A 24782-nucleotide genomic window follows, 5' to 3' on the forward strand; every position below is an offset into this window, starting at 1 on the left:
GTTTCCCATAGCTTTAGTTACACTGGCCTTCTTTCTGGTGCTTTAGGGTCTTTGTACTCACTGTTCCCTCTGCCTGTGAAAGGCTTTGCCCCCATGGGTGGCTCTTTCCTACCAGTCATATCTCAGTTCAGAAGTCACCTCACAGAGGCCTTCCTCTCTCAAGTCTAAGTTCTGGTCCCAGTTACTCTGTCCTAGCCTGGTCATTACCAGTGGTACTTATTTTTTATATATATACTTCCAGAGAGAGTTTATGCATGCATATAGTCCTTTTCCAACAGTTGATATTATAATGGTTTCTGTACTTTATTATTTCACTTACCATACCTTGAAGCTTAGTATGTGAGTACAGAAAGAATTTCCACTTTTTTCCAATGGATATATCCTAATGTCTTTAACCACTCCTTTTTATTTATACGTTAAGGTTATTTCTAATCTTTGCAATTCCAAACAATTCTGCAATGAATAACCTTGTATATATGCCACAATACACAAGTATGTCCTTATTGTGTTTCAGAAATAAGTTTACTGTTCAGTAATGTGAAAGTCATCTGGTATTTTTTAGATTGTCTAGTGGAAAACAAATTTTTTGGAAATGATTTTAGTAAATTTTTGCTTGAGATTAGAAAAACATTTGAAAATTGGTTCCAATAATGTTCTTTTATTATCAATTATATAGGAAATGTTGGAAGCTCTCAAAGCACTTTCAACCTTTTTCGTTGAAAATAGTTTGCGGACTCGAAGAAATTTACGTGGAGATATTGAACGCAGAAGTTTATCCATCAATGAAGAGTTTGTAAGCATTTTCAAGGAAGTAAAGGAAGTATGTAAACTCTTGTCATTTAGTATTTATTGAGAGCTTACTGTATGCCTGGTTCTGGGCTAAGGATCTTTATGAATTAGGTTGATATGTTTGCTATTCTTGTATCATTTCAAATAGAAAATTTAACTACTTCAGCAACATCTAGATTTTTCTTTGCATTAGTGTGATTTCTGAATCTGTAACCTCCACTAACATTGCTTCTTAGAAAGCTGTAACATTTGTTCCAGGATATTCTTTTAGGAATTTAAGCTTTTTAAACAAACAAACAAACAAAATTTCTTTTAGTGATTTTCCACTAGAAATAGTCCCTCATTGAATAAACCTCCCTTGGATAACCCCTTCTCCATTGGAGATTGATTAGGATTGAGTTACTTTACTGCATCCCAAATCATGAAATTTTCAGATTAAGATCAGTTACTTCAGTTAATGAATAATGATTCATTATACTTGAGTGAGCAGTCTACTCACCTTAGGGGAAAATGAATTTTATTTATCTTATATTTTATTTATTTACTATGCAATGTTTTGTTAATTATGTTAATATTACAGAGTAATATTACGTAGTTGATACTTCTGTGTGAGTTGCATAAAAGTGTCATACATGGTTCCAAGAATGCTTAATAAACACAGATTACTTTTAGCAGTTTAGTAAGATTTCATTGGCTGAAGGCTAATAATCTAGAAAGTTGAAAGGTTTGGTAGTGTTCATAAAAATAGGGAGAGATAGTGATGAGCACGTGTAAATTGCACTTTCTAAACACATTTCCCACTGAAAGGAAGCACCAAAACAAAGGAGCCATGTAAGACTACTGGGAAGCCTCAGAAGGACTCTGGAGCTAACTTAAGAGGCTTCCACTGGCCAAAGATAGGATGATTCAAGCATCAGTAAGAATAACTGCAGTGGACTGAGACACATCAAACATATAGAAGTCCATGAGTTCTCAGTGGTGCAGGATTATATGTATTGTTTTATAACCCTTTTTTAATCTTATGTAGACATCTTTCTGTGCTAATACACACGCACAGAGACATTATCATCAATGTATGCACTGATTTCCATTGTGTGGTTGGAAATGTTTCACATTTTCCATTTGTTTTAGGCAACTCTGTTGATCATCCTCTTACATATATTGTTACACACTAGTCTGATTGATTTCTTTGGATAAATTCATAGCATGAGAATTTCTGAATGTCAGTTACTCATATTCATAAAGCTTTTGTCATTTTCCTATTGTCAGACCCTCTAAAAAGAATATACTAGGTTTTTTTTTTTTAACATCTTTTCTTGATATTCTTGTTACCATTTTCAGTCTTAAGTATAGGATCTTTTGTCATGTTTTGGCAAAAAAAGAAGAATCATGGGACAAAAATAAGAAATTGGTTTAAGAGAAGAGGAATTTCTGTATATATAATGCTTGATGTTACTCTTTTCCTTTTCAGGAGCTTGAAAGCATAAATGAAGATGTTCAAGCAATGAGCAACTGTTGTCAAGACATGACAAGTCGCCTCCAGGTACTGTATAATGGCTGGATTTTAGCATAGTTCCTATACAGAGTAAGCTTTTAGAAATTGCTAGATAGATCTACAAAATGTATGGATATCTAATATATTATGGGCCCTCTAGGAAGATTATGGAATATTATGCCTATTTTTTTTTAAACTATGTCTTTGTCCTTGTTTTTGAATGTTTGGTTTACTAATACTGTGCAGTTAACTTCAGAAGCCTTCATATTTTGATTTTGCCGGTATAGAGATAACTGTAGAATTTTGACAAACCTTTCAATCCCATAATATTTCACAAGTCCATCAGAAATGAATTCCTTAGTAGAAAACCTTAGGAATAATTCCAAACTAAAGCTATGCCCAGTAAAGACCCAGCTTAAATATGATTTATGCTTAGCCTAAAAACCATCTGAGGAAAATGTGTGTAAATTTAGGTCTATTCATTAAAGCAGTTCTAAGCCTGTAGTTTGGCTGCAGAGTTAGCATTTGACCTAATTATGCTCATTCATGTAATTTTGGGATAAATAGAATAGATTCCTCCTGAGTCAGTCATGATTATGTCTGCCGCCTTTGCATTTTTGTCTCAAACTTATACCCCAAGATTCTCTTGGAACTGTTGACAGCTACAGTGATTCTAGGAAGAATCATTAATCTATAATATTCTGTAGATCAATCATAAGCTACTTTTGTCTGTCTGTAGAACTAGTCAATTTCCTGTTTCTCTAAAATTTTAGCTATCCTAGTCTTCTCTAACTTCTTATTCTCACTAATGTATCAGACATTACTGGCATATTTATTGTCCAGCCTTTGGATCTTTGTTAATTATACAATGCTTAAATAATCATGTATCTTTGTCAGTTATTGCCATTTCACATTTTTTTGCACATACTGCTTTTGTTGCTTAATAAATGATTTTGACTATTGATTTTCTTCAACTTTTTCTTTATTTCCATTTCTCATCTTCTAGCTTTCAGAATTAATGCCTTTTCTCAAACTACACTCTGTAATGTTTTCTATACTGTACTTTTGTACCTACGTTGTAATATGCATGTTGTCTCTTGTGTTATATTGCATTACTGTTTCCTCTGTTTTTAGTGGTAGCACCTCTTGTTTTCTCATTTTTATCTTGATTATATTTTAATTCTCTTCATGATACCTATTTTTAAGTGTAAAAAGATCAGAATAGTTTTATTCTTCTTACTGTTTTCAAAACAGTTCCTAGGTATTTTAAATCACAGAGTGTCATCTTCTGTTTTGTCCTCTGTATTTTCTTTGCATCCCCCCATCCTATTTTTCCCCTATAACGGCATGGTTCTTTTTTATATTTTTATATCAACCTTATTAGGGAATAATTTATGTGTAATAATAGACTGCATCCATTTGAAGTGTACAAGTCAGCGCACTTTGACAGTTGTATACAGCCATGCAACAACCCCTATCATCAAGATGTAGAACATTTTTATCACGTGCAGGATTCCCTCACAGCTGTGTAATTGAATGTTTAAAAATATTTTGCAGTGCCTATTGTTTACATTCATTTTTGATTCTTAGAGTAGTAGGGATTAGATCCATGATTTTTAAAGTTTTATTTACCCACTGGCACTAATTTATTTGGGTATCATGTTAATGGAATCTTAATTGTACTCACTCATACTATCAACTCTAGAATAATATTTTAAATTTATTGACTTAAAAACAAAAGTATTTTGTGGACTATCTTCCCCTACTTTTTTCATTATTGGATGTTATAAGGACTTAGTTAATATTTTCTAAAATACTTTGGATTAGGGAAATTTTACAAGTTTTCATAATGAGATACATTTAGAAATTTAATCAGTGATTTTTTTAAAATACTATAGTTTATCCTTTTGGCTGTGGTTTTGCTTGGATAAATTTCATTTAGAGGTATATGTTTATTATTTAATGAGAAATACTTGTCTTTAACATTTAAGATAAATTGAAGATTGTTTTAGGATAATAATCTTCACTAATATTAAACATTATTTGGTAATCATTACTACAATTTATAAACTAAGAATCAGGAAATATGCAGAAATCTTACCACATAACATTGTACTCAAGTATCATGTTACAGTGATTAATAGCGTTGTTTGTAGCATACACCTTCAATTTAATAATGACTGACAGTAAAAAGAAGCCAGCAAACATTTATTGATACTAATTTCATGAAGCATTCTTTTTTTTCACCAATATTAAAATTAAATATCTTTTAGAATTGAGGAAATGCTATAGTTAAAAAATTATACAAGGCAATGATAAGGGTGGAAGTGGATCTTTAAAGCAAAGTGACATTAGGAAGGATAAGATTAGAAGAAGTTACTGGACTTAATAATAATTTTAGGAGAGTAACACGGGAGCCATCATGTTCAGTGCTGTTTCTTGAAAGTTAGTGGTCTGCTGAAGATACAGCTTCAAATCTATTTTCTTGAAAACATCCAGTATTTGCTAGGTACATAATTTGTTTGGAAAGGACACAGACTCTAAATAGCTTCACTAGATATGGGGGTGGGGCTGTCTTATCGATGGGATGTGTATGAAGCAATAAGACAAATTTTATTGAAAATCTGGGAGTTTGGAGGATTAGGCAGAATCCAGAACCGCGGTGGGGCGGTGGGGCGGAGGGGGCGGATGGTGGTGTTCTAGATCTGAGGCAGCCTGGAAACATTAGCAGCAGAAGGTAGCAGAAGCATGGCTCTTCGTTGTAGTGTTCCAGCATGACAGTGATCTACACGTATTTGCTCTGGCATCTCCTCTTTAAAATACCGATCCTCCACTTGGTGTGTTTGTGTCTGCTTCGTGGTTTCCGCTTACTACTGGGTTTATTTATACACACTTCTGACTCACTTCATGCTCCTTCAAGGCATGGACTCTGTGTCTCTGCCTGCCTCACAACCACTTGCTTGTTTCTCCTCTCGTTACTAACTGCCTTATTTTTGTAGTATTCCCAGTTCACATCTTTGAGAGAGAACCTCATGGCTATCCTTGTAATTTGTTGCAGTTCACTTTATAAACATTTTCCTAATCTTTGGATAAAATAACCTCTCCATCAAGTTTTCGCTCCTGATCCTTTAAGCTCTGGCTTGGGGTAGGGAGGATTGCTTATTGTGACTTGGTCAGAAACAGCCCAGTGTCCTTTAGATGGGGCTGTCTCTAATCTTCACCAGAAGAAACCCTAGGTGATGGTTTTTCTGGTGTATTCTAACTGAAATGTTTATCTCCGCCTTGGGTATTTCTGTTGAGTTCCACACCAGCGTATCAGTGACTTGACTCACGACTTCATTAGGAGGATTCAGAGCATCCAGCTCAGCATGTCCGTAACTGAAGTCCTGTTCTTCATCCTTAGCGGGCTCTGGCAGTGCTTCTGTTTCACTGAAAGGCATCAGGAACTGTTAAATTCTTTCCTCAGCATCGTGATACCTTTTTCTTTTCTTGTAAGCCTTGGCATTACGTGTATACTGAGAATTCTGAGTGTGTTCCTCTTAATAAAGGTAATGTATGAGCCTCGACACGTCTATTTCAACTACTTGGGCCTTTTATACACATTTGAGTTCTAGAGTGTGATCTCATTTGCTGTAGCCTGAACTCAAGTAAGTGGAAGTAGTTTCTGAAGTATAATAAAATTGAAATACGCTGATTTAGATATGTTTATAATTTTAGGCTGCAAAGGAGCAGACTCAAGATTTAATAGTAAAAACCACTAAGCTTCAAGCTGAAAGGTAAGTTTTTCTTTACATAATCAACTCTTCACTAATTTGGAGATTACTTGAAAAGAAAATTATAGATAGCTCCAAAGTTAAAATAATGAAAAATATTTTAAAAAATGATACAACATATATAACATACAGGGTTCTAAGCTGTTCTCCAAGAGTAAAATAAGCATAAAACAGAAGTTTAGGAATGTTGATAATTGGGGTTGAGAGATTATCCCTCTTTGGAAGTGGTGGTGTGTTTGTTTGCTACAGAATTAAAAAATGATTGCTTTTTAAAATATGGGTTTTTCAAATTTTTAGTAATTTTCCCCCCAGTCTTTTATTTTTTAACCTATGATTATGCACCCTGCTACAGTCAAGATACAGAACCATTTCATCGCCACACAGATCTCTCCCATCAGTGGGTGGACCGTGGTGAGGGAAGCTGCAGACTAAGCTGATGTGGAAAGATCAGGACAGCCAACTCGATGAGGAGAGGCAGAGGCTGAAGTTCTGTATTCAGAAATAAGCATGTGCCTTTAGCATAAAATTAGAATGTTCTTAGTACAACAATAAATTTTTTGAAAGAAAAATTCCTGAAAAATAAATTCCCAGTTAAAGACCCACAACATGAATTTTTGTCTTGAGTTATTGATGGCTGACCAGAAAAGCACGTATGGACCCAGTTGAAAATTGTGACTAAAACCATGAGAGTAACAGATCACCATCACCAGTCCTGTGTTTATTCAAACCCTTTCTGGTCTGAGTTAAATCCGTTGCCCTCTTTGCTGTAGTGTGTATGTAGTGCAGTCTCTTGTAACTGATTGTCGGTTTGATTGACTCTCTTTTCCTACTAAATGGTGAGCTCGTTGAGAACAGTGACAATTTCTTGCTCTCTTTTTGTGTCTCCAGTGCTTAACACATTGTAGATTCAATACATAATTTTGAGTGAATGAATATGAAATATAACTATTCTAATGTCAGGAAAGGAACATAAAATGAAAACTGAAAAATAGGCATTGTATTGGAGCTTGTAACATGTGTCAGACTCTGATGAATGTCTACGGGAGGCAATATTAGAACAATGTGCTTCTATTTTCCATATATTCTCAAAACTATTTAAGCAAGGTTGTTTATGTTCATCATTTTAGTAAGCCTGTGAAAGTGTTTTGGCCTGGTGTGTTTTTGGGAAGCGAGCATTTATGACATTCTAGTGTCCGAAGAACTGTAGACGGGATGTGCCAAGTGAACATTTGTGTGGGTGTATTTTAGAAAAATTACATAGCAGAAATGATGACCACAGTCTCCTGGGAACTGGCAGAGAGCTGTTTTTCCATTTTTAAAAATTAACCTTTTCTTTTTAACAAGAAACTTAGTTAAACAAGCAATTAGCTTTAGAAATAGAAATTCTATAGGCTTATTTGGATAACATGATATTCAGACAAATGTATAAGGGATATGAATATCTTTTCCAGCTGGATTAAGAAGGAGGTCATTTTGATAGCTAATGCTCTAATAGGTAAAGTTGGTTGTAGAATTGTCTCCAGAGAACTGCAGCTTAACATTTCCCCTTAATACTTAATTGGTGGTCAGAAGTTGAGTTTCACTGATGGCTAGGAAAGACTGTATCCAAATGAACATGCCTTCATGTCTTTTAATACCACTGAAAGCTCTGATCAGTATTTTATTGTCTCTTATAAAGGCCCGCAGTTCACATTTCTCTGTGCTCAGGAAAATACAGCTTCTGGTGAATGTTTCTGTTTGTTTTTGAGGTGTAGTGTGTTAGAGTGGAAAGAATGTAGGCCTTGGAGAGCTGAATTCTAGTCTAAATCTTAGGTAAGAGCTCATTAAATTTTTAATTTTATACAAGTTACATTTCTTAACCTCTCTTAGTCTCCGTTATCACATCTGAAAAAATGAACTATCTGAATAAACGATGTCACAGGGTTGCTGTGGTGATGAAGTGATTTGTGTAGGAGGCTGAACACGCTGTCTGACAAACCTCAAGGAGCAGAACCCTCCAGCTTCCTCCCCTTTGATTAGACAAAGCTGTGTAGCGCATCTCGTTCCACGTTGGCTTCGGTGGCCGCGAAGCTTAGGCTGTTCTGCGCTTAATTGCAATAGCTTTCCTCAGCTGTGTTATTTACGGTCTTATTTTTTCTTACTATTTTATTTTTAATGGTTTTTATTATAATTGTGTTATTTGTTATAAACTACTTAAATTTAGGTTTTGAAATTGGTAACATAAAAATATACTATTTATTTTGTACAAATATACATGTCAAAATATAGAGCATATGTGATATATATTCTTTCCTTGCCTGATAAAAGGTTAAGAGAAGGCAGGGGAGCATCACATCCATTCATGGATGTAAAATTTAAGGAAGACAGTTGCAATCAGACATGACTTCACCACCCAGACAGCCACTATTAACAATCTGGTATATTTTCTCCCAGAGTTAGTATGTGTGCATAGTTATATTTTACTGTACTTATGTAGTATTTCATGTGCATTTTCCTATACCTCTTATTTAGAAAAGTCATGTTTGTTTAATGGTGGCAGCATATTTTTTCTTATGAATGAGCCAACCTCAGTTTCATAAATTATCAGATATTATTTCCATTCTTAAACATAATAATTTGGTAAGTGTTTTTAAATCATGTTGTTGAAGGTTCAGCTGTACTAGGTATAGGTAAAACAAAAGGAAACAATACACTAAAGAGATTAATTTTCCAGCATGCCTAATAAATTGACTGTAAAGATAGATCCAAAAGAAACTCCCAAAAGGTTTTCATTAAAATGGTTATTTTGTATAGTCTCAAGGAATTTTATAAAGTGTTAATAATTACTTTAAATCCTATGTGATAATGATTGGGACTTTATCTAAAAGTATAAAACAAAACGTGTTAAGGTAACTTTTAGTTATTAGTATTTAATGAGATGATTAAAGACATGCACTATTTAAATCTGTATTTAAATTCAAGATTTAATTAGGTGATTTACATTATCATTTGAGAAAAGCAGAACATGACTGCCACCTGGAGGACTTTTCCTTTCTGACTTTTTGTCATTCATGGGAGCATTTGACTTTGTGAATTTAAAAGCTCACGACCCGAGACTACAAACAAAACAAGGCTGGCGTGCATTATACTGTCTGTTCAAATGGCGTTAATGTTTATCTTTGTTCAGTTCCATTGGAATATTGTTAGATTGTAGAATATTACTGCCCAGTGAATGCTACTAGTGAAACACGTATGATTTTGTTTGCGTATCTTCAAATCTGAGATCTGGAAGCCAGGGATGTTGAATTTCTGCTCACGTAGTTTGTGTTCCTAAACTGCCTCTACTTGGTAACCCTGCTGAGTCCTTCGGGTCCCTGCAGGTTGAGTTCCAGACTGGAGTGTGCCCTTTCCTAATTGTCAGCTATTCTAGATAGGTTATATTCAGACAGTGTATTTAAAAGACTTTTTTAAAAATTACAATAGTATGCAGAAAAGGTGGGGAAGGCAAAGTGGAAGAGTGATTTTTTTGGATTAATGAGGAGTTATTAAATGAATTCTTGACTTCTGTTTCTAAGCTAAAATGAAAAAAATAGACCTTTTTTTTTTGGTTGTTGTGTACTTCATGTACAGGCTTCAGAGGCTTAGGATTTTTTAGTGACTGAGAAGAAATTAATTGGCATATTTCTCTCCTGTAAGATAACCTTGTTATTACAAGGTTAACTGTTCAAGTATGTGTAAGTGGCTAGGGATTTGTAAAGCCTGGACCATTTGTGAACTTATTTCTTTTACCTAATGATTAACTCCTTTTACTGTGGCCTCTACTGCAGTAGAACAGTATCAGCCAGTTTATCACCTACATGCCTGATGAGCTTCTAATATTTGAGGGAGAAATGAGGCTTTTGAAGATGTTAAGACTCTCACACTTTTGTTTTAAAAGCTGTATCAGAGATGTAACTTGCTTTAAAGCTGTGGAAATGCGTAGTGTGCTTAATTTTTTTTATTGCCTTTTTTTCCCAATATTACAGTCAAAGATTAGAAATAAGAGCACAAGTTGCAGATGCCTTCTTATCCAAATTCCAGCTGACTGCTGATGAAATGAGTCTTCTCCGAGGTACAAGAGAAGGACCTATTACGGAGGTATTTTGTTCAGCTAAACTCACCGAAGGTGCAGCAGTTACAGATGTTACAAAGAACTCACTCTTTGTTAAGGCTTAATTTTACCACCTAAAATTTTTTTTTGATTTAAAAATGTTTTTAAATTTGGGTGCTTATTTTAAATTACTTTAATTTGTTTTTTCAAAGCAGTATATATACTTTTGTTTTTAGAAGTCAAGGCTTATAAAGAAAACCTGCATCACCTTTTCCATTCCTTCCCTTCTTGTCACCATTTTCAACTTTGTTCATTGCTTCTTTTGTGAATTCTATATTCTAGCTCTATAGTTAGAAAGAATATGCTTTGATTATCTGTGTCAACTACTTTCTGTTGATTTCCTATCATGAACTGTGAGGATTTAGCCTCTTCCCCCAGGGCCCCCTCGTCCTTCACACTTACATGTTCCCTTCCTTCTGACCTCACAATCCAGTTATGTGACATGTTCTGTTTCCATCACAGTGACATTATGAGTTCGTGTTCTTTCTTTTACAACTTTCTGTCTTTCCTGGAATTAGAATTTCCTTATCTTTTCATTTGGTTAATTTCTGAACCCAGGCCATTCTCTTTCTAAACATACAAACTATAAAACCTCCCCAGATGCTGAACAACAGGGAAAGGTGTCATTCCTTTTTCTTTTTTTTCCTTGAAAGTGTTTAGTTTTTCCTGAAAAGAGTCTTTCAGTGTCCTAACTGGGGGACCTATAAACCTGTGCCTGCTGCCATCATTGTGGGGCCTGAGGGCAGGAGGAGTTCTTGAGGTGGGGTTGGGGGGAGGTTTACTGAGTGGCTCCTGATAGATGTCACTGTTACCCTACTGCCGGGGCTGGAGTGGAACCAGTCCTGGGCGTAGGGCATTGAGTAGGTGAGAGAACTGGTAGGCGCATTACTTATTAGTATTTATTGCCCTTGTAGTTTGAGGAACTTGGCACATTTGAAATATCTGACATCTCACCATTTTTCCCTCTGGCAGAAATAGTAAACAGTATTAGAAGAGATTTTTTAAAAATTTGTTCATTAAAGGAAAATAACTCATCCATAATTTTCATGGTTAGAACACTGCTTGTGGCTGTCTAGAAACTGAGGCTCCAGTACCTTTCTCTAAAGCAAAAAAAAAAAAAACAACCTGGGAGTTCAGCAGTCTATTCCTGTATATTTAATGAGCATCTTTTATACATCCAACTTTGCATTCTGCTTTTGGATGAGGGGGCAATAGTGGATATATAATAAACTTATAAACCATCATCTTTGATGATAATAAAGCCATGCTGAATTAAGTCATAAGCTGTGTAATATATAGCATGTTTTTCTTTATGTGACAATCTTTAGATTTGCATTTCTCTTTTGCAAAGCTATGTACTTCTTGAAGACAGGGGTTTATCTTGTATCTGCAACTTAGCACACTATCTGACACATATGAGACATTGAATTAATATGTCTTAAAATGTGAATAAATATCTGTTAACTTTTTATAGAAACTTAGAGAAAGTTGAGATTAGTATAGGAAGACTTCATTAGAGTAAGTGAAATAATTTGTCCTTTGCAGTGATATTTCGATTTAGAGTAATGTAATTTTACCTGAAAACATGAAAATTTTAAAATTACATTCTTGATTTTAAAGGATTTTTTCAAGGCACTAGGAAGAGTAAAACAGATTCATAATGATGTCAAAGTTCTCTTGCGTACAAACCAACAAACAGCAGGGTGAGTAGTCTTTTCAATTCATAATTGTGTTTACCTCTTACATTTCCAAAATTTTAAAGACGTTCTCAGTTCTTTGTAAAGTACTTAACATTATGACATGTTGTGAAATAGAAGTGTAATCTTTATGTATCTTTGGATAAGGAGTAAAACTATATGGTTAGAGTAAAACAGCAGTCGGTTACCTAAGTGATGGCATTAAAACCTGACAGCATTTATTTAATTATAAAAAATTACTGAAAATTATTCCACAAAATGATAAGACCAAAAATCATTCTGTAATTAAACAAAATAATTAGGTTCTTAGATGTAGCTATTGGCTAAAACTTTTTAGTAAGTTATAATGAATCTTCAATTTTTTTAGTTTAGAAATTATGGAACAGATGGCCTTGCTTCAAGAAACGGCTTATGAAAGGCTTTACCGATGGGCTCAAAGTAGGTGGTTTCTTCTGTGCCGTCTAGATTCCTGAATATTAGTGTTTGATTTTGTTATTTCACTTTGTCTTTATTTGATACCATATTTTGATCTTAGTAATCAAAAATTATTTTTAAAAAGAAAAACTTTATATTTGAGCATATTGTCTTTGTCTTTGTCCCATAAGCATCTGCTCTCATTCAAGCACTATATATAATTAAGGTTGGGAATTTTAAAAAGTCAGTATTTGTGCTCCAGATGATCTTAAAGTTGATTAGACTTCTCTTATGTACATAACTGTGTTATAAATGATGAATTAATTTTCTGTTGCTGCTGTAACAAATTTAATACAATCTTGATGGCTTAAAACACACACATTTATTATCTTATAGTTCTGTAGGTCAGAAATCACTATGCTAAAATTCAAATGTGTGCAGGGCTGCATTCATTTCTGGAGGCTCTAAGGAATAATCTGTTTCCTAGTCATTCAGTTTGTTGGCATAATTTAGTTCTTTGAGTCTGAGGACCGAGCTCTGAGTTTCCTTGCTGGTGTCACTGCAGGCTTTTCCCAGCTTCCAGAGGCTGCCTGCATCCTTTGGCTTGCGGCCCCTCCCTCCATCTTTGAAGCCAGCAACAGAAAATTAATTCACTTTGAATCTCTCCTGCCTCTTCTTCCATCTCATATCTGTAGCTGACACTTCTGCTAGTCTCTTCCACTTTTAAGATCTGTATGATTACCTTGAACCTACTTTGAGTAAATATGGAAAATGTCCATATTTTAAGGTCTGGCATCTTAATTCCATCTACTAAGTCCCTTTTGCCACGTAAGATAACATATTCACAGGTTTCAGGGATTAGGGATCCTTGGACGACCATTATTTTGTCTACCACAAATGGTTTACTTGCTTTAGCTTTGTTTTAAAATGTTTCAATAGTCTGTTCACAGAATTACCTGTTGAAAACAAAGTAGGTAGTTAAGACAAAGAATGGAACACATGCACGTTGCACGTGATATTTTAATAGGTGCTACCAGCTGACTGTTGGAAGGAGTTGGGATTAAATCCAGTTACCTGGCACTTGTGCGAGACTGGAAAACTTTATTATCTATTTCACGTGATTTACTCTTTAGCTCTGAAACCTGTTTCTTTTTCTCCCTCTCTTGTTTGTGCTATTTACTCCTATTTGGAGTGTTGTCTGGCTTTCTCTCTTTATATCCAAACCCTCCCTCGATCTTCATAGTGAAGCTTGGGTTTCACATCTTCTTGGAACTCTCCATGACTACATTAAATCAGTGATTTTTCCCATCTCTGAACACTAACTGCTGAAAATATTTATTTGGTATTTCACAATTTACTGCTCTATACTTAACTTGTCATATATGTATGTCTTAGCTCTCCATTTAGATTTCTGTTTTCTTAAAGGCAAGGACATTGCCTTACATTTCTTTGTGCTCCGATGACATCTATCTGACATGGTAGTTCCAAACTGTGCCTTTCTGACTCCTAGGGACTCTGGAGTCATCATGAGGTGTCTCCAGTTCCATACATGGATTATATTTTTCTCAGTCAGTGCACACTAGGAAATACACTGCTAGCGAGTTCCTCATATGCCAAAAGTTTGGGAATTTCTGAACAAGTTACGAGATCTTTCAACAGAATAGACATTTAATAAGCATTTTATGGATAAAATTAAAATAGTAAAATAAAGAACATGTTGAGATTTTTAAGAGTTTAAAGTCTAAACTACTTTGAAATTATCCTACTACTGTATATTAGTTGCCCATATAAATGGTTTGAGCAGACTGCTTACAGATTGCTCCCAAGGTAAGGAACTGGTAGTATATTTAGTTCTCCCTTCCCCTCTTGACTTTGCCACGTGTGTTGCAGTTATTTAGTGCATATTTGTCCATTTACTGCTTTCTTCAGAACTGTAGCTTTTTATAATAATAAAATATGTGGTATATCAGATAGCAAATGTGGTCATTTGAAGTTTTATAAATATTTACGCTTTAATTTTTAGTTTAATAGCATGGGCTAGTTTTTGATTGACATGTCCTCTAGATTTTTCCGAGGATTTTTTTCGTGCAGTATTTAGACTCTGGAGTGTATAAGAGACATAATAGAGACCTAGTTTTAATTTAACATGTGTTATAATACAATGTTAACTATTTTCCAGGTGAATGCAGAACATTGACACAAGAATCATGTGACATATCTCCAGTACTAACTCAGGCAATGGAAGCCCTGCAGGATAGACCTGTCTTGTACAAGTGGGTGGCTTTTTCCTAATTAAAAAAAACCCTACCTTTTCTTTGATAATTTACATTAACTTTCAGTATTATCAAATTCATATACAGTAGTTTGAGCAATACAGTAATTTACAGTGATGTTTTTGTCTCATCTGGGAACCACTGGAGCATCAGTTTATTTGCATATTACATGCTGTAGAATGCAACATGGAGACGAAAACCAAGGGGTCCTTATATCAAGACTACTTATTTGTGTAGAGGTCAAGGGCTTTTCCCCAGTCTGTCTTCTCATTAACAACTTGGAAATGTGTGTAATTAAAACTCCTGTATCATCCTTGCTTCAGAGAGAAGGAGGTTAAATAGACTGAAAAATGTAATTACTCACAGATGAAAAAAGAAATTTAAAATCAGGACTCCATTGTAGAACTCAAGAGAAGAAACAGTTCAGGTTTTTGATTCTGTAAGTTATGCCAGCCAAGAGATAGGTGATAATGCTTTGGGTTAAGGATCTTATGCATTATTAACATACATTTTTTTTTATTCTGTATTTTAATTTTATTTTTCATATAAAATAGAAGTAAATACTTTTTTATTTTTAATGCGTGGGATAGTATGAAAATAGGAAGACCAAGTGGGGAGTTAAAATTCAGGAAGCAGAAAGCCAGGGTACTCCTGCATAGGTGTTCAGTCCTGCTCTGAGTCATGCCTTTCAGATGCTTACATATTTTTAGAGGACTTCCTTCTTACTTTGTTTTCTGATTGGAACATTACTTGTCCTGTAATAAGATTCGAAGACACCAGTGCTGGGACAGCTGCATAAAATACAACATTCCAGTGCACTTACCGAGGACTTACTACTATGAATTAAGCACGGTTCTCAGTGCAACAGACTTAACATCAATAAAACATTGCCTTCAAATTGCTTTATTTTATAGAACCAGACATAAACAGATCCACTTTATTGGATATATTGTTTGCTTTTCTGTAAGTCCTGTCTCAAGTGGTTATGACTCAAGTATTCTGTGGTGGAGAAGGAGGCGAACACTAGAGGGGAAAGGAAACTTTCCTCCGGGAAGTAGGTGTAAAGGGAGTGCTGAAGGTTTAACAAGCATTTTCCAGGAAAAGAAGGGAAGAGAGAACATCTCAGGCAAGGGAAGAGCAGGTTGCAAAGCTGTGATTTGAGGAGGAACACGTGCCTTTAGGAAACGGCTAAAGCTTGCACAGGGGGTCGGCAGCAGGGGCTGGCGCGTCCCCGCCCGCAGGCTGCGAGGCGCCGTGATCGGCTGGCGTTCCTCGTGCAGCACCGGCTCAGCGACCTTTACCAACTTGCACATTTCTGTCTCAGCTTTTTCACCGTAAGTTATTGCTGTTTGATAATGAGAATCTTTTACTATTTGAAATACTTGGTGTTTGATTTGGTGTTTGTTTAATGATGTGTTACATTGTCTGCAGATTCATATTTGTTCACAAGGTGGTTAATCTTTTTAAAAAATGCCTTTGTGTTTACTGGGCTTCTGGGAAGATCAGCTGACTTCAAACCATGTAGATATATTTTTTCTAAATTTTATTTCTTGATCAATGCTTGGAAAGGAGCAATATTGCATAATGATCTAAAAGATGGGCTCTAAGTTAGATTTCTTGACAAGCCCCTGCACTTCGGTTTCCTTAAGCTGTAAAATGAGGATAAAAATAGTGCCTATCTTTCTGGGTTGTTGTAAAGATTAAATTAGAACGTTCACATAAGGTGTTTAGCATAATGCTTTACTCATCACAAAATATTAGCTATTATTTTTATTTTGAAAAGAGATGGAAGGTTGTCAGCTGACGAGAGGAGTACTTAGGGCCTACGTGACAGTGAGGCAAAACGCATGAAAGAAAGAATAGAGCTAAAATAGGCGAAGACTTGCCTCCACAGGGACCTGTTGGGGGTGGGGGCAGTGGTGCAATGTGGAAGGTTGTAAGAGGCATTTGAGGTTGAATGGGGAAGAAGGAGGATTTTAGTGCCAGTTGATTACTGTAAGATGAGTGCTTAAAAGAAGAAAATTGGCCTTTCATCTTCAGTAATCATCTATTTTCAAAGTGGTGTTTTCTTTCAATTTGGGAAAAACTTAGTGATGTGTCATGTTAACCACCAGATGGCGCTACATGCACTTGATTTAAGTAATTTGCAAAAGCTTCACTATTCATTATTGTGTCTAAAATGTGTAGGTATCACGTACAAGAAAATGTCAGCTACTGAAGTCTTTGGGGAAAGCTGCCATACTCTGTTTTTCTTAGGTATTATGTAACTGGGATGTGAATGCCTTATTTTAACTTTTAATAAATCCAGTACAGAAATTTCAGGAAGAAATTTATTTTAAGTAGGATGAACAAATTGATAGTCTTTCCTTCAGTGCATTAAGTTATTTAAGAATGTGGTACAGTGAACAACGCTGATTTTTTCTTCACTCTTTATTTGTTACATTTCTTAGGGAGGCTTTTACACTATTCTTCTTATCTTCTAATTCTTTTGACAAAAAATTTTTCATCTTTTAATTTGCTTTTTGACCAGAATTTTTCTTTTTTTTTGCTATGGCTAGACATAAAAAAGGAGAATTAAAATTTTTTATTTTAACTAGAAGCATTTTAGAATGTTTATGTAATTGTAGCATTCACCTTTGTAAAGCTACATTTTCAATTTTTGACCTTTGTTGGAAAAGAATCTGTTTTTGGTCAAAGAAATTTTCGTGTGTCTTGTGATCTCAAGATGTTTCATGTCTTCAGATATCATTGAAGGTTCATTTTAATTCATGCTGTTCTTCAAGTTATATCTATTCAGGAGGATTAGCGTTAATGTTTATGTATGTTTATTTTTTATATTATATAGATTAGATTCTAGTGTTTATCAGGCTTTTGAAATTGCCTGATTTAAAATGCCCATTTAAAATGCCAGTGAATTCACTGGTTTTTGATGTAACTTGTGGTCACAATGAATAGTCCTAGAAACAAGGATTACATTGTTTTCATTTATTGTGTAGCCAGTTGGGTCCTGAGAGTGCAAGTTAGTTTTATATATTTAAGAAGTTAAACATTTGTGAATTTTGTGCTATGATAAGGAGTCATCTGATCATAAGTCATTTCATAGAATTGATCATTTAAAGGAATGAATTCTTCAAAATAAACATTTATGATTTAAGAGCATGAGTTAAAAATAGAAGTAAGCATTTTGGTTCTAATTTATTTTAAAAAATAGAAAGTGAACAGAAGGCAGTTGTGCACTTTAGCACAACTTAGTTTGATTCTGCGTTTTCATCTTGACATACTGCTGGTATGTCACTGCAGGGAATTTCAAAACCATTTTGTTTTAACCAAAAATAGAGAAAACCACAAATAAACATGATCTGGTTACTAGAGAACAGTCCTTTAAAAAGGTTCAGTGTCTTCAAAATTTAGAGCTATTGACTACTTCTTCACACTTTTCCCATTATTTGAAAATATTCTCCCTTCCAGCTTTCTTATGTTTAAAAACGGTGGCTTTTTCATTAAATCAGTTGCATATTAAAGAAAACAGTATAGCCTAAGAAATTATTTTGGAAACTTTTGGGAAATTTTGGTAACTTTGTTTATATGTGACATAATGAAATAATTCTCAGCATTTAGGAGAATACTGTTTAGAGATTTAAAAGTTAATGGGTCCAGAATCTGCTGACATTGGACTATGAAAAAATATTTTGTTTTCCTGTGTACTTTTATAACAGAACTTTCAGTTGGTCATTGAGTGGTGATAACGGGAAACAAAGGCTGATTCTAGTCAAAGAAACAGGCATTCTTGGCAACTCTAAGCCATCCTATGATTTCACCCCAAATTGTCTGATCCTTCAGGTCAAAACTTTCCTTCCCTACAGATTCCTCAACTTCTAATGTCTTTTTTTTTCCAACCACAATGAATGACTTGTAAAAGAAACTATTTGCTGTATATACATAGTCAGTAAATTTAAGGAACATGTAATTTAATATTGGAGTCAAAATAAGCTTTTAAATATGGATAGTATATTTTGGGCAAATTTTAATGGTAAAAATATATAAATGAGAATTCCTAAATGTGGAAGGAAAAGTCTTAATTTTAGTTTGCAGAGTTCTAACTGTAACTAGCCTCTGAGAATTAGGTATCACAGCCTATGTGACAGTGGAGCATCATGTGTTGGACGAGAGGGGCTCTGAAACCTGCAGGTCCAGGATTGCCTCTTTGCCCTGATTTTTACTTTTACCAAGTCTACTGCTCTGTCCCTTTTTGCCACCGCCTCTGTTACTGTTCCCAAATCCCAGCATTCTTTCTCAGGAGTGAAAAGATGGGCCTCTAGATTGCGTTTTCATTATGATAAAGTTATTTCATAAGTATATTTTGTTGTTTAGAACAGTATTGCTTAAGAGAGTTGTGTAAAGAGGCTTCAGATGCCTTGCTTATCTCGGAAATTTCATGAATAGTTTGATGTAGCCGTTAGAAAGAAAAATCACTGTTTTTCATATAACTTGTTTCTTCTAGGTATACTTTAGATGAGTTTGGAACAGCCAGAAGAAGTACAGTTGTTCGTGGATTTATTGATGCTCTTACAAGAGGGGGCCCAGGAGGTACACCTAGACCCATTGAAATGCACTCCCATGACCCTTTGAGGTATAGCAGTCAGACAGCATTGGAGTATTTGATGTTTTCCTGAAGGACGTTTTTACTAACATTCAGTTCTTTATTAGATATGTAGGAGATATGTTGGCTTGGCTCCATCAGGCTACTGCTTCTGAAAAAGAACACCTTGAAGCTCTCTTAAAGCATGTAACTACACAAGGTGGGTCCTCCGATTGGTACTGCTAATGCCTGAGTGTGGTCAGTCGCACGGGACGTCTCTGTTTCTGTTCTTACTGCTCTTCTCTTCATGGAGGTGAAGTCCTCACACATAGGTAACACAGTAAGCATCCCGATTATCTTCCCATCTCTCCTGCCCCCTCCCCGCCCCGAGACTTTGTTCCCTGTCGTTTTCCTCTTGCCACACAGCTGATCATACTTTAATACAGAACCCTAGGGACCCTGCAGAGTAAGCCCAGACCCCTCTGCTTCCCTGCTGCGGCCGTTCTGGAGTGCCTGGGGTAGAATATCTCAGCTCTCCTGTGCCGCCACCCTTTAAAGTCACAAGGTGGTGGTATTTTCCTTTTATGTGTGAGTCCACAGGCCAAGTGCCTGAAGGGCATTAAGCTGCTACTTCTTTCATTTCTACTGCTCAACCCCTTTTTTCATTCTCACTTGAGTATTTTAAAGCTTTTTGAATAATTACCTATGTACTAAATGTACTTAAAATTCTGGTCTTGATTTCAAGAGAAAAAAAATTATTTTTGAGTTGCTAATGTCTGTTTACAGAATTTCAAATCTTCTTAGTTGTGACTACCTTAAGATGCCTTTTGTAGAAGGAGTTAGTGGATGGTTAAGATGTTCTGTTTTTGATAGGAAATGAAGAGAACTATTGTGACTGGTGTCACTTGGCTATTTTGCATAGCTTGGCCCCCCGTCATCCCGGTTCAGCGCATCTGCAGGAGAGACTGGTGTACAAATCGGTGGCAGGACTTAGCCTCCTTGTTTTTAACTCTTATATTGAGATTAGGTTCAGCATATATGACTGATTGGCACAAAATCTGCACTTTTAAAAGTTATTTTCTGTTACCCTAATTACCAGTTTAAAAGAATGTATTTCTTTAAAAATGTTAATAAAGTATGCATGAGAGGCAGTATTAAGAGGTGGGAAGAAAATAATTGGAGTTAGATGAAATAGGTTATTCTGTGGAATGGCATGAATTCTTCTAAACCTCAGTTTCTTCATCTGTAAAAATGAAGCTGGTTACAAGCAGTGTATACCAAGACCTTAATCGTCGGTAATTAGTAAATGTCAGTTTTTCCATTAGATTGCAAGGTGTGTTTTCCATCTTTATACCTTCAGTTTGTGTGCTTAGCACTACTGTCTAGAATAAGGTGTTTGTGGAACAAAAGCTTGCACATCTTCACATCACCTCCTTCAGTTAATATATTTCAGAATCTTTTTTTCCTGTGGTTCATAATATTTATTCTTTTTCACAAAGAAAAATGTTCATTAATAAACAGTCAAATGAATTAACAGGACCCTCAACTCATTAACATAATTAAAGTCCTAAAAGATTTTGAACTTAAATATTATTATGGTTATTTTCAATGTTATTAATGCCATGAGTCATATGATGAGTGTTTGTTATTTTTTTGAACTTACGTGAAGCAGTGTAATACAGAAAAAATTTCAGTTATGTCATATAATTAATTGTAGGTGTTGAGGAGAATATTCAGGAAGTTGTTGGACATATCACTGAGGGTGTGTGCAGACCTCTAAAGGTAAAATATTTTGTTTTTAAATATGTTATATGGTATCTGGTTAAATTATTGCCTTATTCTGAGGTTAAAGAAATTCATAGCAGCTTGAATTTTTGCTTAACTTTGTCAAATTAACACATTAGTGTAGGATAATAACACACATTTTAAACTAATCAGTTTTCTCCCTAAGAAAATTTGAAATATTCTTAGTTTGCATGTATTCACTTATTTTGTACATATTTTGTTTCCTATAGTAATTTATGTTAATCAGTTGAGAAAATGTCTATTAAATTGAAATAATGAATCTATGAACTCTAAACAGAAATTTACTAAGAGCATATTTTATTTACTTTATTGCTTCAAGCATAGTAAATGTTTTTGTTTATTCTAACAATAAATAATGATAAGGATAAAATAATGTGCGTAAGTATTACTATCAATACTGCTTATAGTACAGGAACAGAATTTGAAGTCAAAGTTGGGTTAGAATGTCTACTTTGCCACTTAATTACGTTTACTTGTTCTAATTGCCTCACTTTTCTGCATCTTAATTTGCTCATGTTGAACTGGTACATAAAAATACCTGCCATCAAGGGCTGTGAGGAGTCAGTGTGAGACGTGTGTAGGTGATGTGCACGGTTCCTGGCACCTCCTATGCCTGCAGCAAATGTTATTCTTCTTTATGAATATTTCCAGAATATTTTGCAGTTGTTCTTTTACTTTTCCTTGTTGACTGACTTCAATTTACTATATGGAAATTGTAATCCAGGAGTTTTATGGTTTATTCTTACCAAGAACTAAATTTTAAAACCAAGTTTTGTTGTTTCTACGATTTTCTTTGCTATTTGGTCCTAGGCGTGGAAATCCCAGTGGCATATCTGTGACAATTGATTATATTTGCAAATTAAATTACTGCTATAACTTGATTATCCTAGAGTCCAATTGCATATTCAGTAAATACACAGCAAAATATTTTGAACTGATTTTAATTCTCCCAAATGAAACATTTACTTGCCATAGTTTGACTTCTAGACATTTGTACTCATAAATGTTGCTTGTTTTGTATACTAGCAGTTATTGGAAAGATAAAAGTAGAAAAGGAGAATAAAAAGAAGTTTCTTTTTCTATACTTTTCATACCTTTCTATAACTACACATGGTTGAAAGAAACTGCTGGTCTTTTTGGTGATAAGTTGTAGTTTTTCTGCCTTATCTTTATCCCCTCAACGCACCTTACTTACGGTATTGTATTCCTTATATTGCTTACTCCTTCTTTTCTTTTTTTTAATGAAGTAATTGTATGAAATGTAATTCTAGAATCTGAGGGTTGAAATGAACCTTAGAGTGTTCTGTCTTGGACTGAGTAAGAAATGTTATGATGTTAAAAACATTTAAAATAACACCCAGTGCTTATATAAAGAAATTACATACCAAAGTCAGCCTCTGTTTTAAAATGTACTTAGAACTCATTTCATTTTCCTTAAATGTGTGTGCCCAGAAGGGTATCAATAACAATTGTAGGGCATTATTGTGACTTTCTGTGAAATATTAATGTAAGCTATGAAAGGGTGAAGAAAACTAGTAAGCAAGCAAAGATATTTTTATGGTAAAATTATGAAAAATCCCTCCAGTTTTTTAAGTGACAGAACCTTAGCTCTTTCCATATAGTAGTATATGTTTATTGCACACTCCAGGGAATATTTAACAGGTGTTCACTAGTAGGTACACATCAAGTTAGCAGTGATGCAGTGACACAGTGACGCGGTACATGATCCAGCAACTCTTCCCTTCCTCTGTGCACTTGTAGACAGTGTTACACTATACTAATAATTCTTTCTGTATGACCTCATTTGGGTACCTGATGCTCTCAGTGATACAGTTATTAGCTGAGAAAAAGCTTAGTTTAATATTTTCTTTTTCAATTATAATTTGGAATATTTTTCTTAGTGACTTACCTGCTTTTACATTCTAAAAATTTTTCCTAATTGGTAAGTGGCTAAATTTTTCATAGTGACATGTAATATTGGATGTTCTGGCTTAATTTCTGTTATTCAACCGTTTGTCTTTGTGGTAATGAATTCTTTTCAAAGCAGATGAAAGTTTGAAACAAAGAAAATGTTGTAGTGATGGGATGATATCCTTGCAAAACTGTATATTTGTTTTACTCTCCCCTGTATTTAACCTTTTCTTAGTGTTAACAAAGTGAAACTCCATAGGTAGTAGACTATATAGTTGTAAATATATGCGTTAGGACATGATCTCTAAAGTTACTTCCAGTTTTAAAATCTGTGCTCTGAACTTGAAGTCACATGCACTGAGGGGAGGGCTCTGCGGCTCGTCAGCATCAGGCCTGGGATTTCGCGGATTCCTTCCCTCACAGTTGTAGCTAGAAACCTCAAAATAGATGTACTTTCTCTTTATTTTTCAAGTCCATAGGTGAAATGTTGTTTCTTTTGTGTGAATGTTCTAGATCGCTGACATTTGAATTTTATCTCTTTCAATAAAAACTTTAGTATATTGTATGCTCCTGACCTTCTTAAACTATCGGCTTCTGTGAAAATAGGTGTGCGAGCAAAGATAAATGGCAGAGAACAGACAGTGAAAGCTGCCTATGTGAGACAGTCCCAGTGCCCTGGGATTGCTGATGTAGCTTGGGGACGAACATCTGCCCTGAGCAGCTGTCTGATGTTGGTAAAGGGGGTTTGTCCTTGTCCTTTTCAGTCCTCCCTCTCCCTTGCCCCGTCCCAAGTGCGGCCTCTCCTCCTCTCGCCTTTGCTGCCCCTCTCCGCCTGCCTGGGCGTGGAGAGCCCTGCTCTGCCTTTCGCCTCTCCCCGAGGTGGTCACATTCCATCCAGCCCATTTGTGCTGCTTTCGATGTCTGCCTTTATCATCTTTGCCGCGTCTAACGCCTTTAGGATTTGCCGAGTGCTTACTCTGTGCCAGGAGCTGTTGCAGGCACCTCCTGGCTGAGCCCTTACTCCCATCCCTGCTTTTAAGCTCAGCTGACTGTTTACCTCCGCTGGCGTCCCCACTGTGAGTCCCACTTGGTCTGTTACACTTGTTTATTTTTGTTTCTCTTAACTCCTGTGTCTTTCCTGTGAGTGTTGATTTTTGCTGAAAATGGTGTGGTCTCTTACATAATCCTCCTGAAGCAGTGGGTAAACTAACCAGTGTTGGTGCGTCGTACATAAGTCTCCTGAGTTTTCAGCCTTGCTCTGTTTTCACTGCAGCTGAAAGGATGCCGCTTTCCCTCAGACCGTTAGTATGTGTGAAGAGGTGAATGTTGTTTTCCTTTTCTTTTTCTCTTTCTTCCTTCCCCCTCTCCTCTTCTTTCTCTCTTCTTAAGGAAGTTGGAATGAAGAGTATTTTCTCCATGCCTGAAAATTCTAGAAGGCAGGTTGCCAGATAGCTGAGATGGTGTTATAAATCTGCTAGGGAAGAGCTGTCTGCAATTAACACTCTTTATATTTGTCCTAATAGTTATATTGAAATTCAGAAAATATCACTTATATTGATAAGACAGATAATTTAAATCACTATTGAGGCCTTGGACCTAGAAACAAATTACAATGTGAAAATTACAGTTTTTAAATTCAAATACCATTCATGATTTATAATATTGTGGTAGTTAACTAATCTGTTACCTTATGCCAGAAGGTGTGTCAGTTTCATAAACATGTTAATATAGAGATCAGTTTCTATACAACAGGTTTTTGTACACTCATATATACTTGTATGTATAAAATACCATTTTAGCTGATCACATTTATTGGTATTATACTTCAAGATCTAAGTGCTTTCAAACGTGTTTATTAAACATCTGTTGCAAATGTACTGTTTTATCAGATGCTGCAGAAATGTAGGAGAAGCAGA

The 24782-nt window shown here is 35.3% G+C and overlaps 1 protein-coding gene across 3 annotated transcripts in view; it reads left to right on the forward strand.

Annotated features, from left to right (window-relative positions):
* The window catches only part of COG6 (component of oligomeric golgi complex 6), a 62117-nt gene that overhangs the window by 1623 nt on the left and 35712 nt on the right, over window positions 1-24782 (forward strand). For all 3 annotated transcript variants that reach the window (XM_072976157.1, XM_072976159.1, XM_072976158.1), the window contains exons 2-11: window positions 677-820; window positions 2261-2332; window positions 6002-6060; window positions 10062-10173; window positions 11807-11889; window positions 12251-12321; window positions 14477-14570; window positions 19072-19200; window positions 19278-19369; window positions 20867-20931. In XM_072976157.1, the coding sequence (XP_072832258.1) occupies window positions 677-820; window positions 2261-2332; window positions 6002-6060; window positions 10062-10173; window positions 11807-11889; window positions 12251-12321; window positions 14477-14570; window positions 19072-19200; window positions 19278-19369; window positions 20867-20931 (921 nt within the window). The remainder of the gene's footprint in view (window positions 1-676; window positions 821-2260; window positions 2333-6001; window positions 6061-10061; window positions 10174-11806; window positions 11890-12250; window positions 12322-14476; window positions 14571-19071; window positions 19201-19277; window positions 19370-20866; window positions 20932-24782) is intronic.

Source organism: Vicugna pacos, chromosome 14, assembly GCF_048564905.1.
Source record: "Vicugna pacos chromosome 14, VicPac4, whole genome shotgun sequence".
In the NCBI taxonomy this organism is placed as follows: Eukaryota; Metazoa; Chordata; class Mammalia; order Artiodactyla; family Camelidae; genus Vicugna; species Vicugna pacos.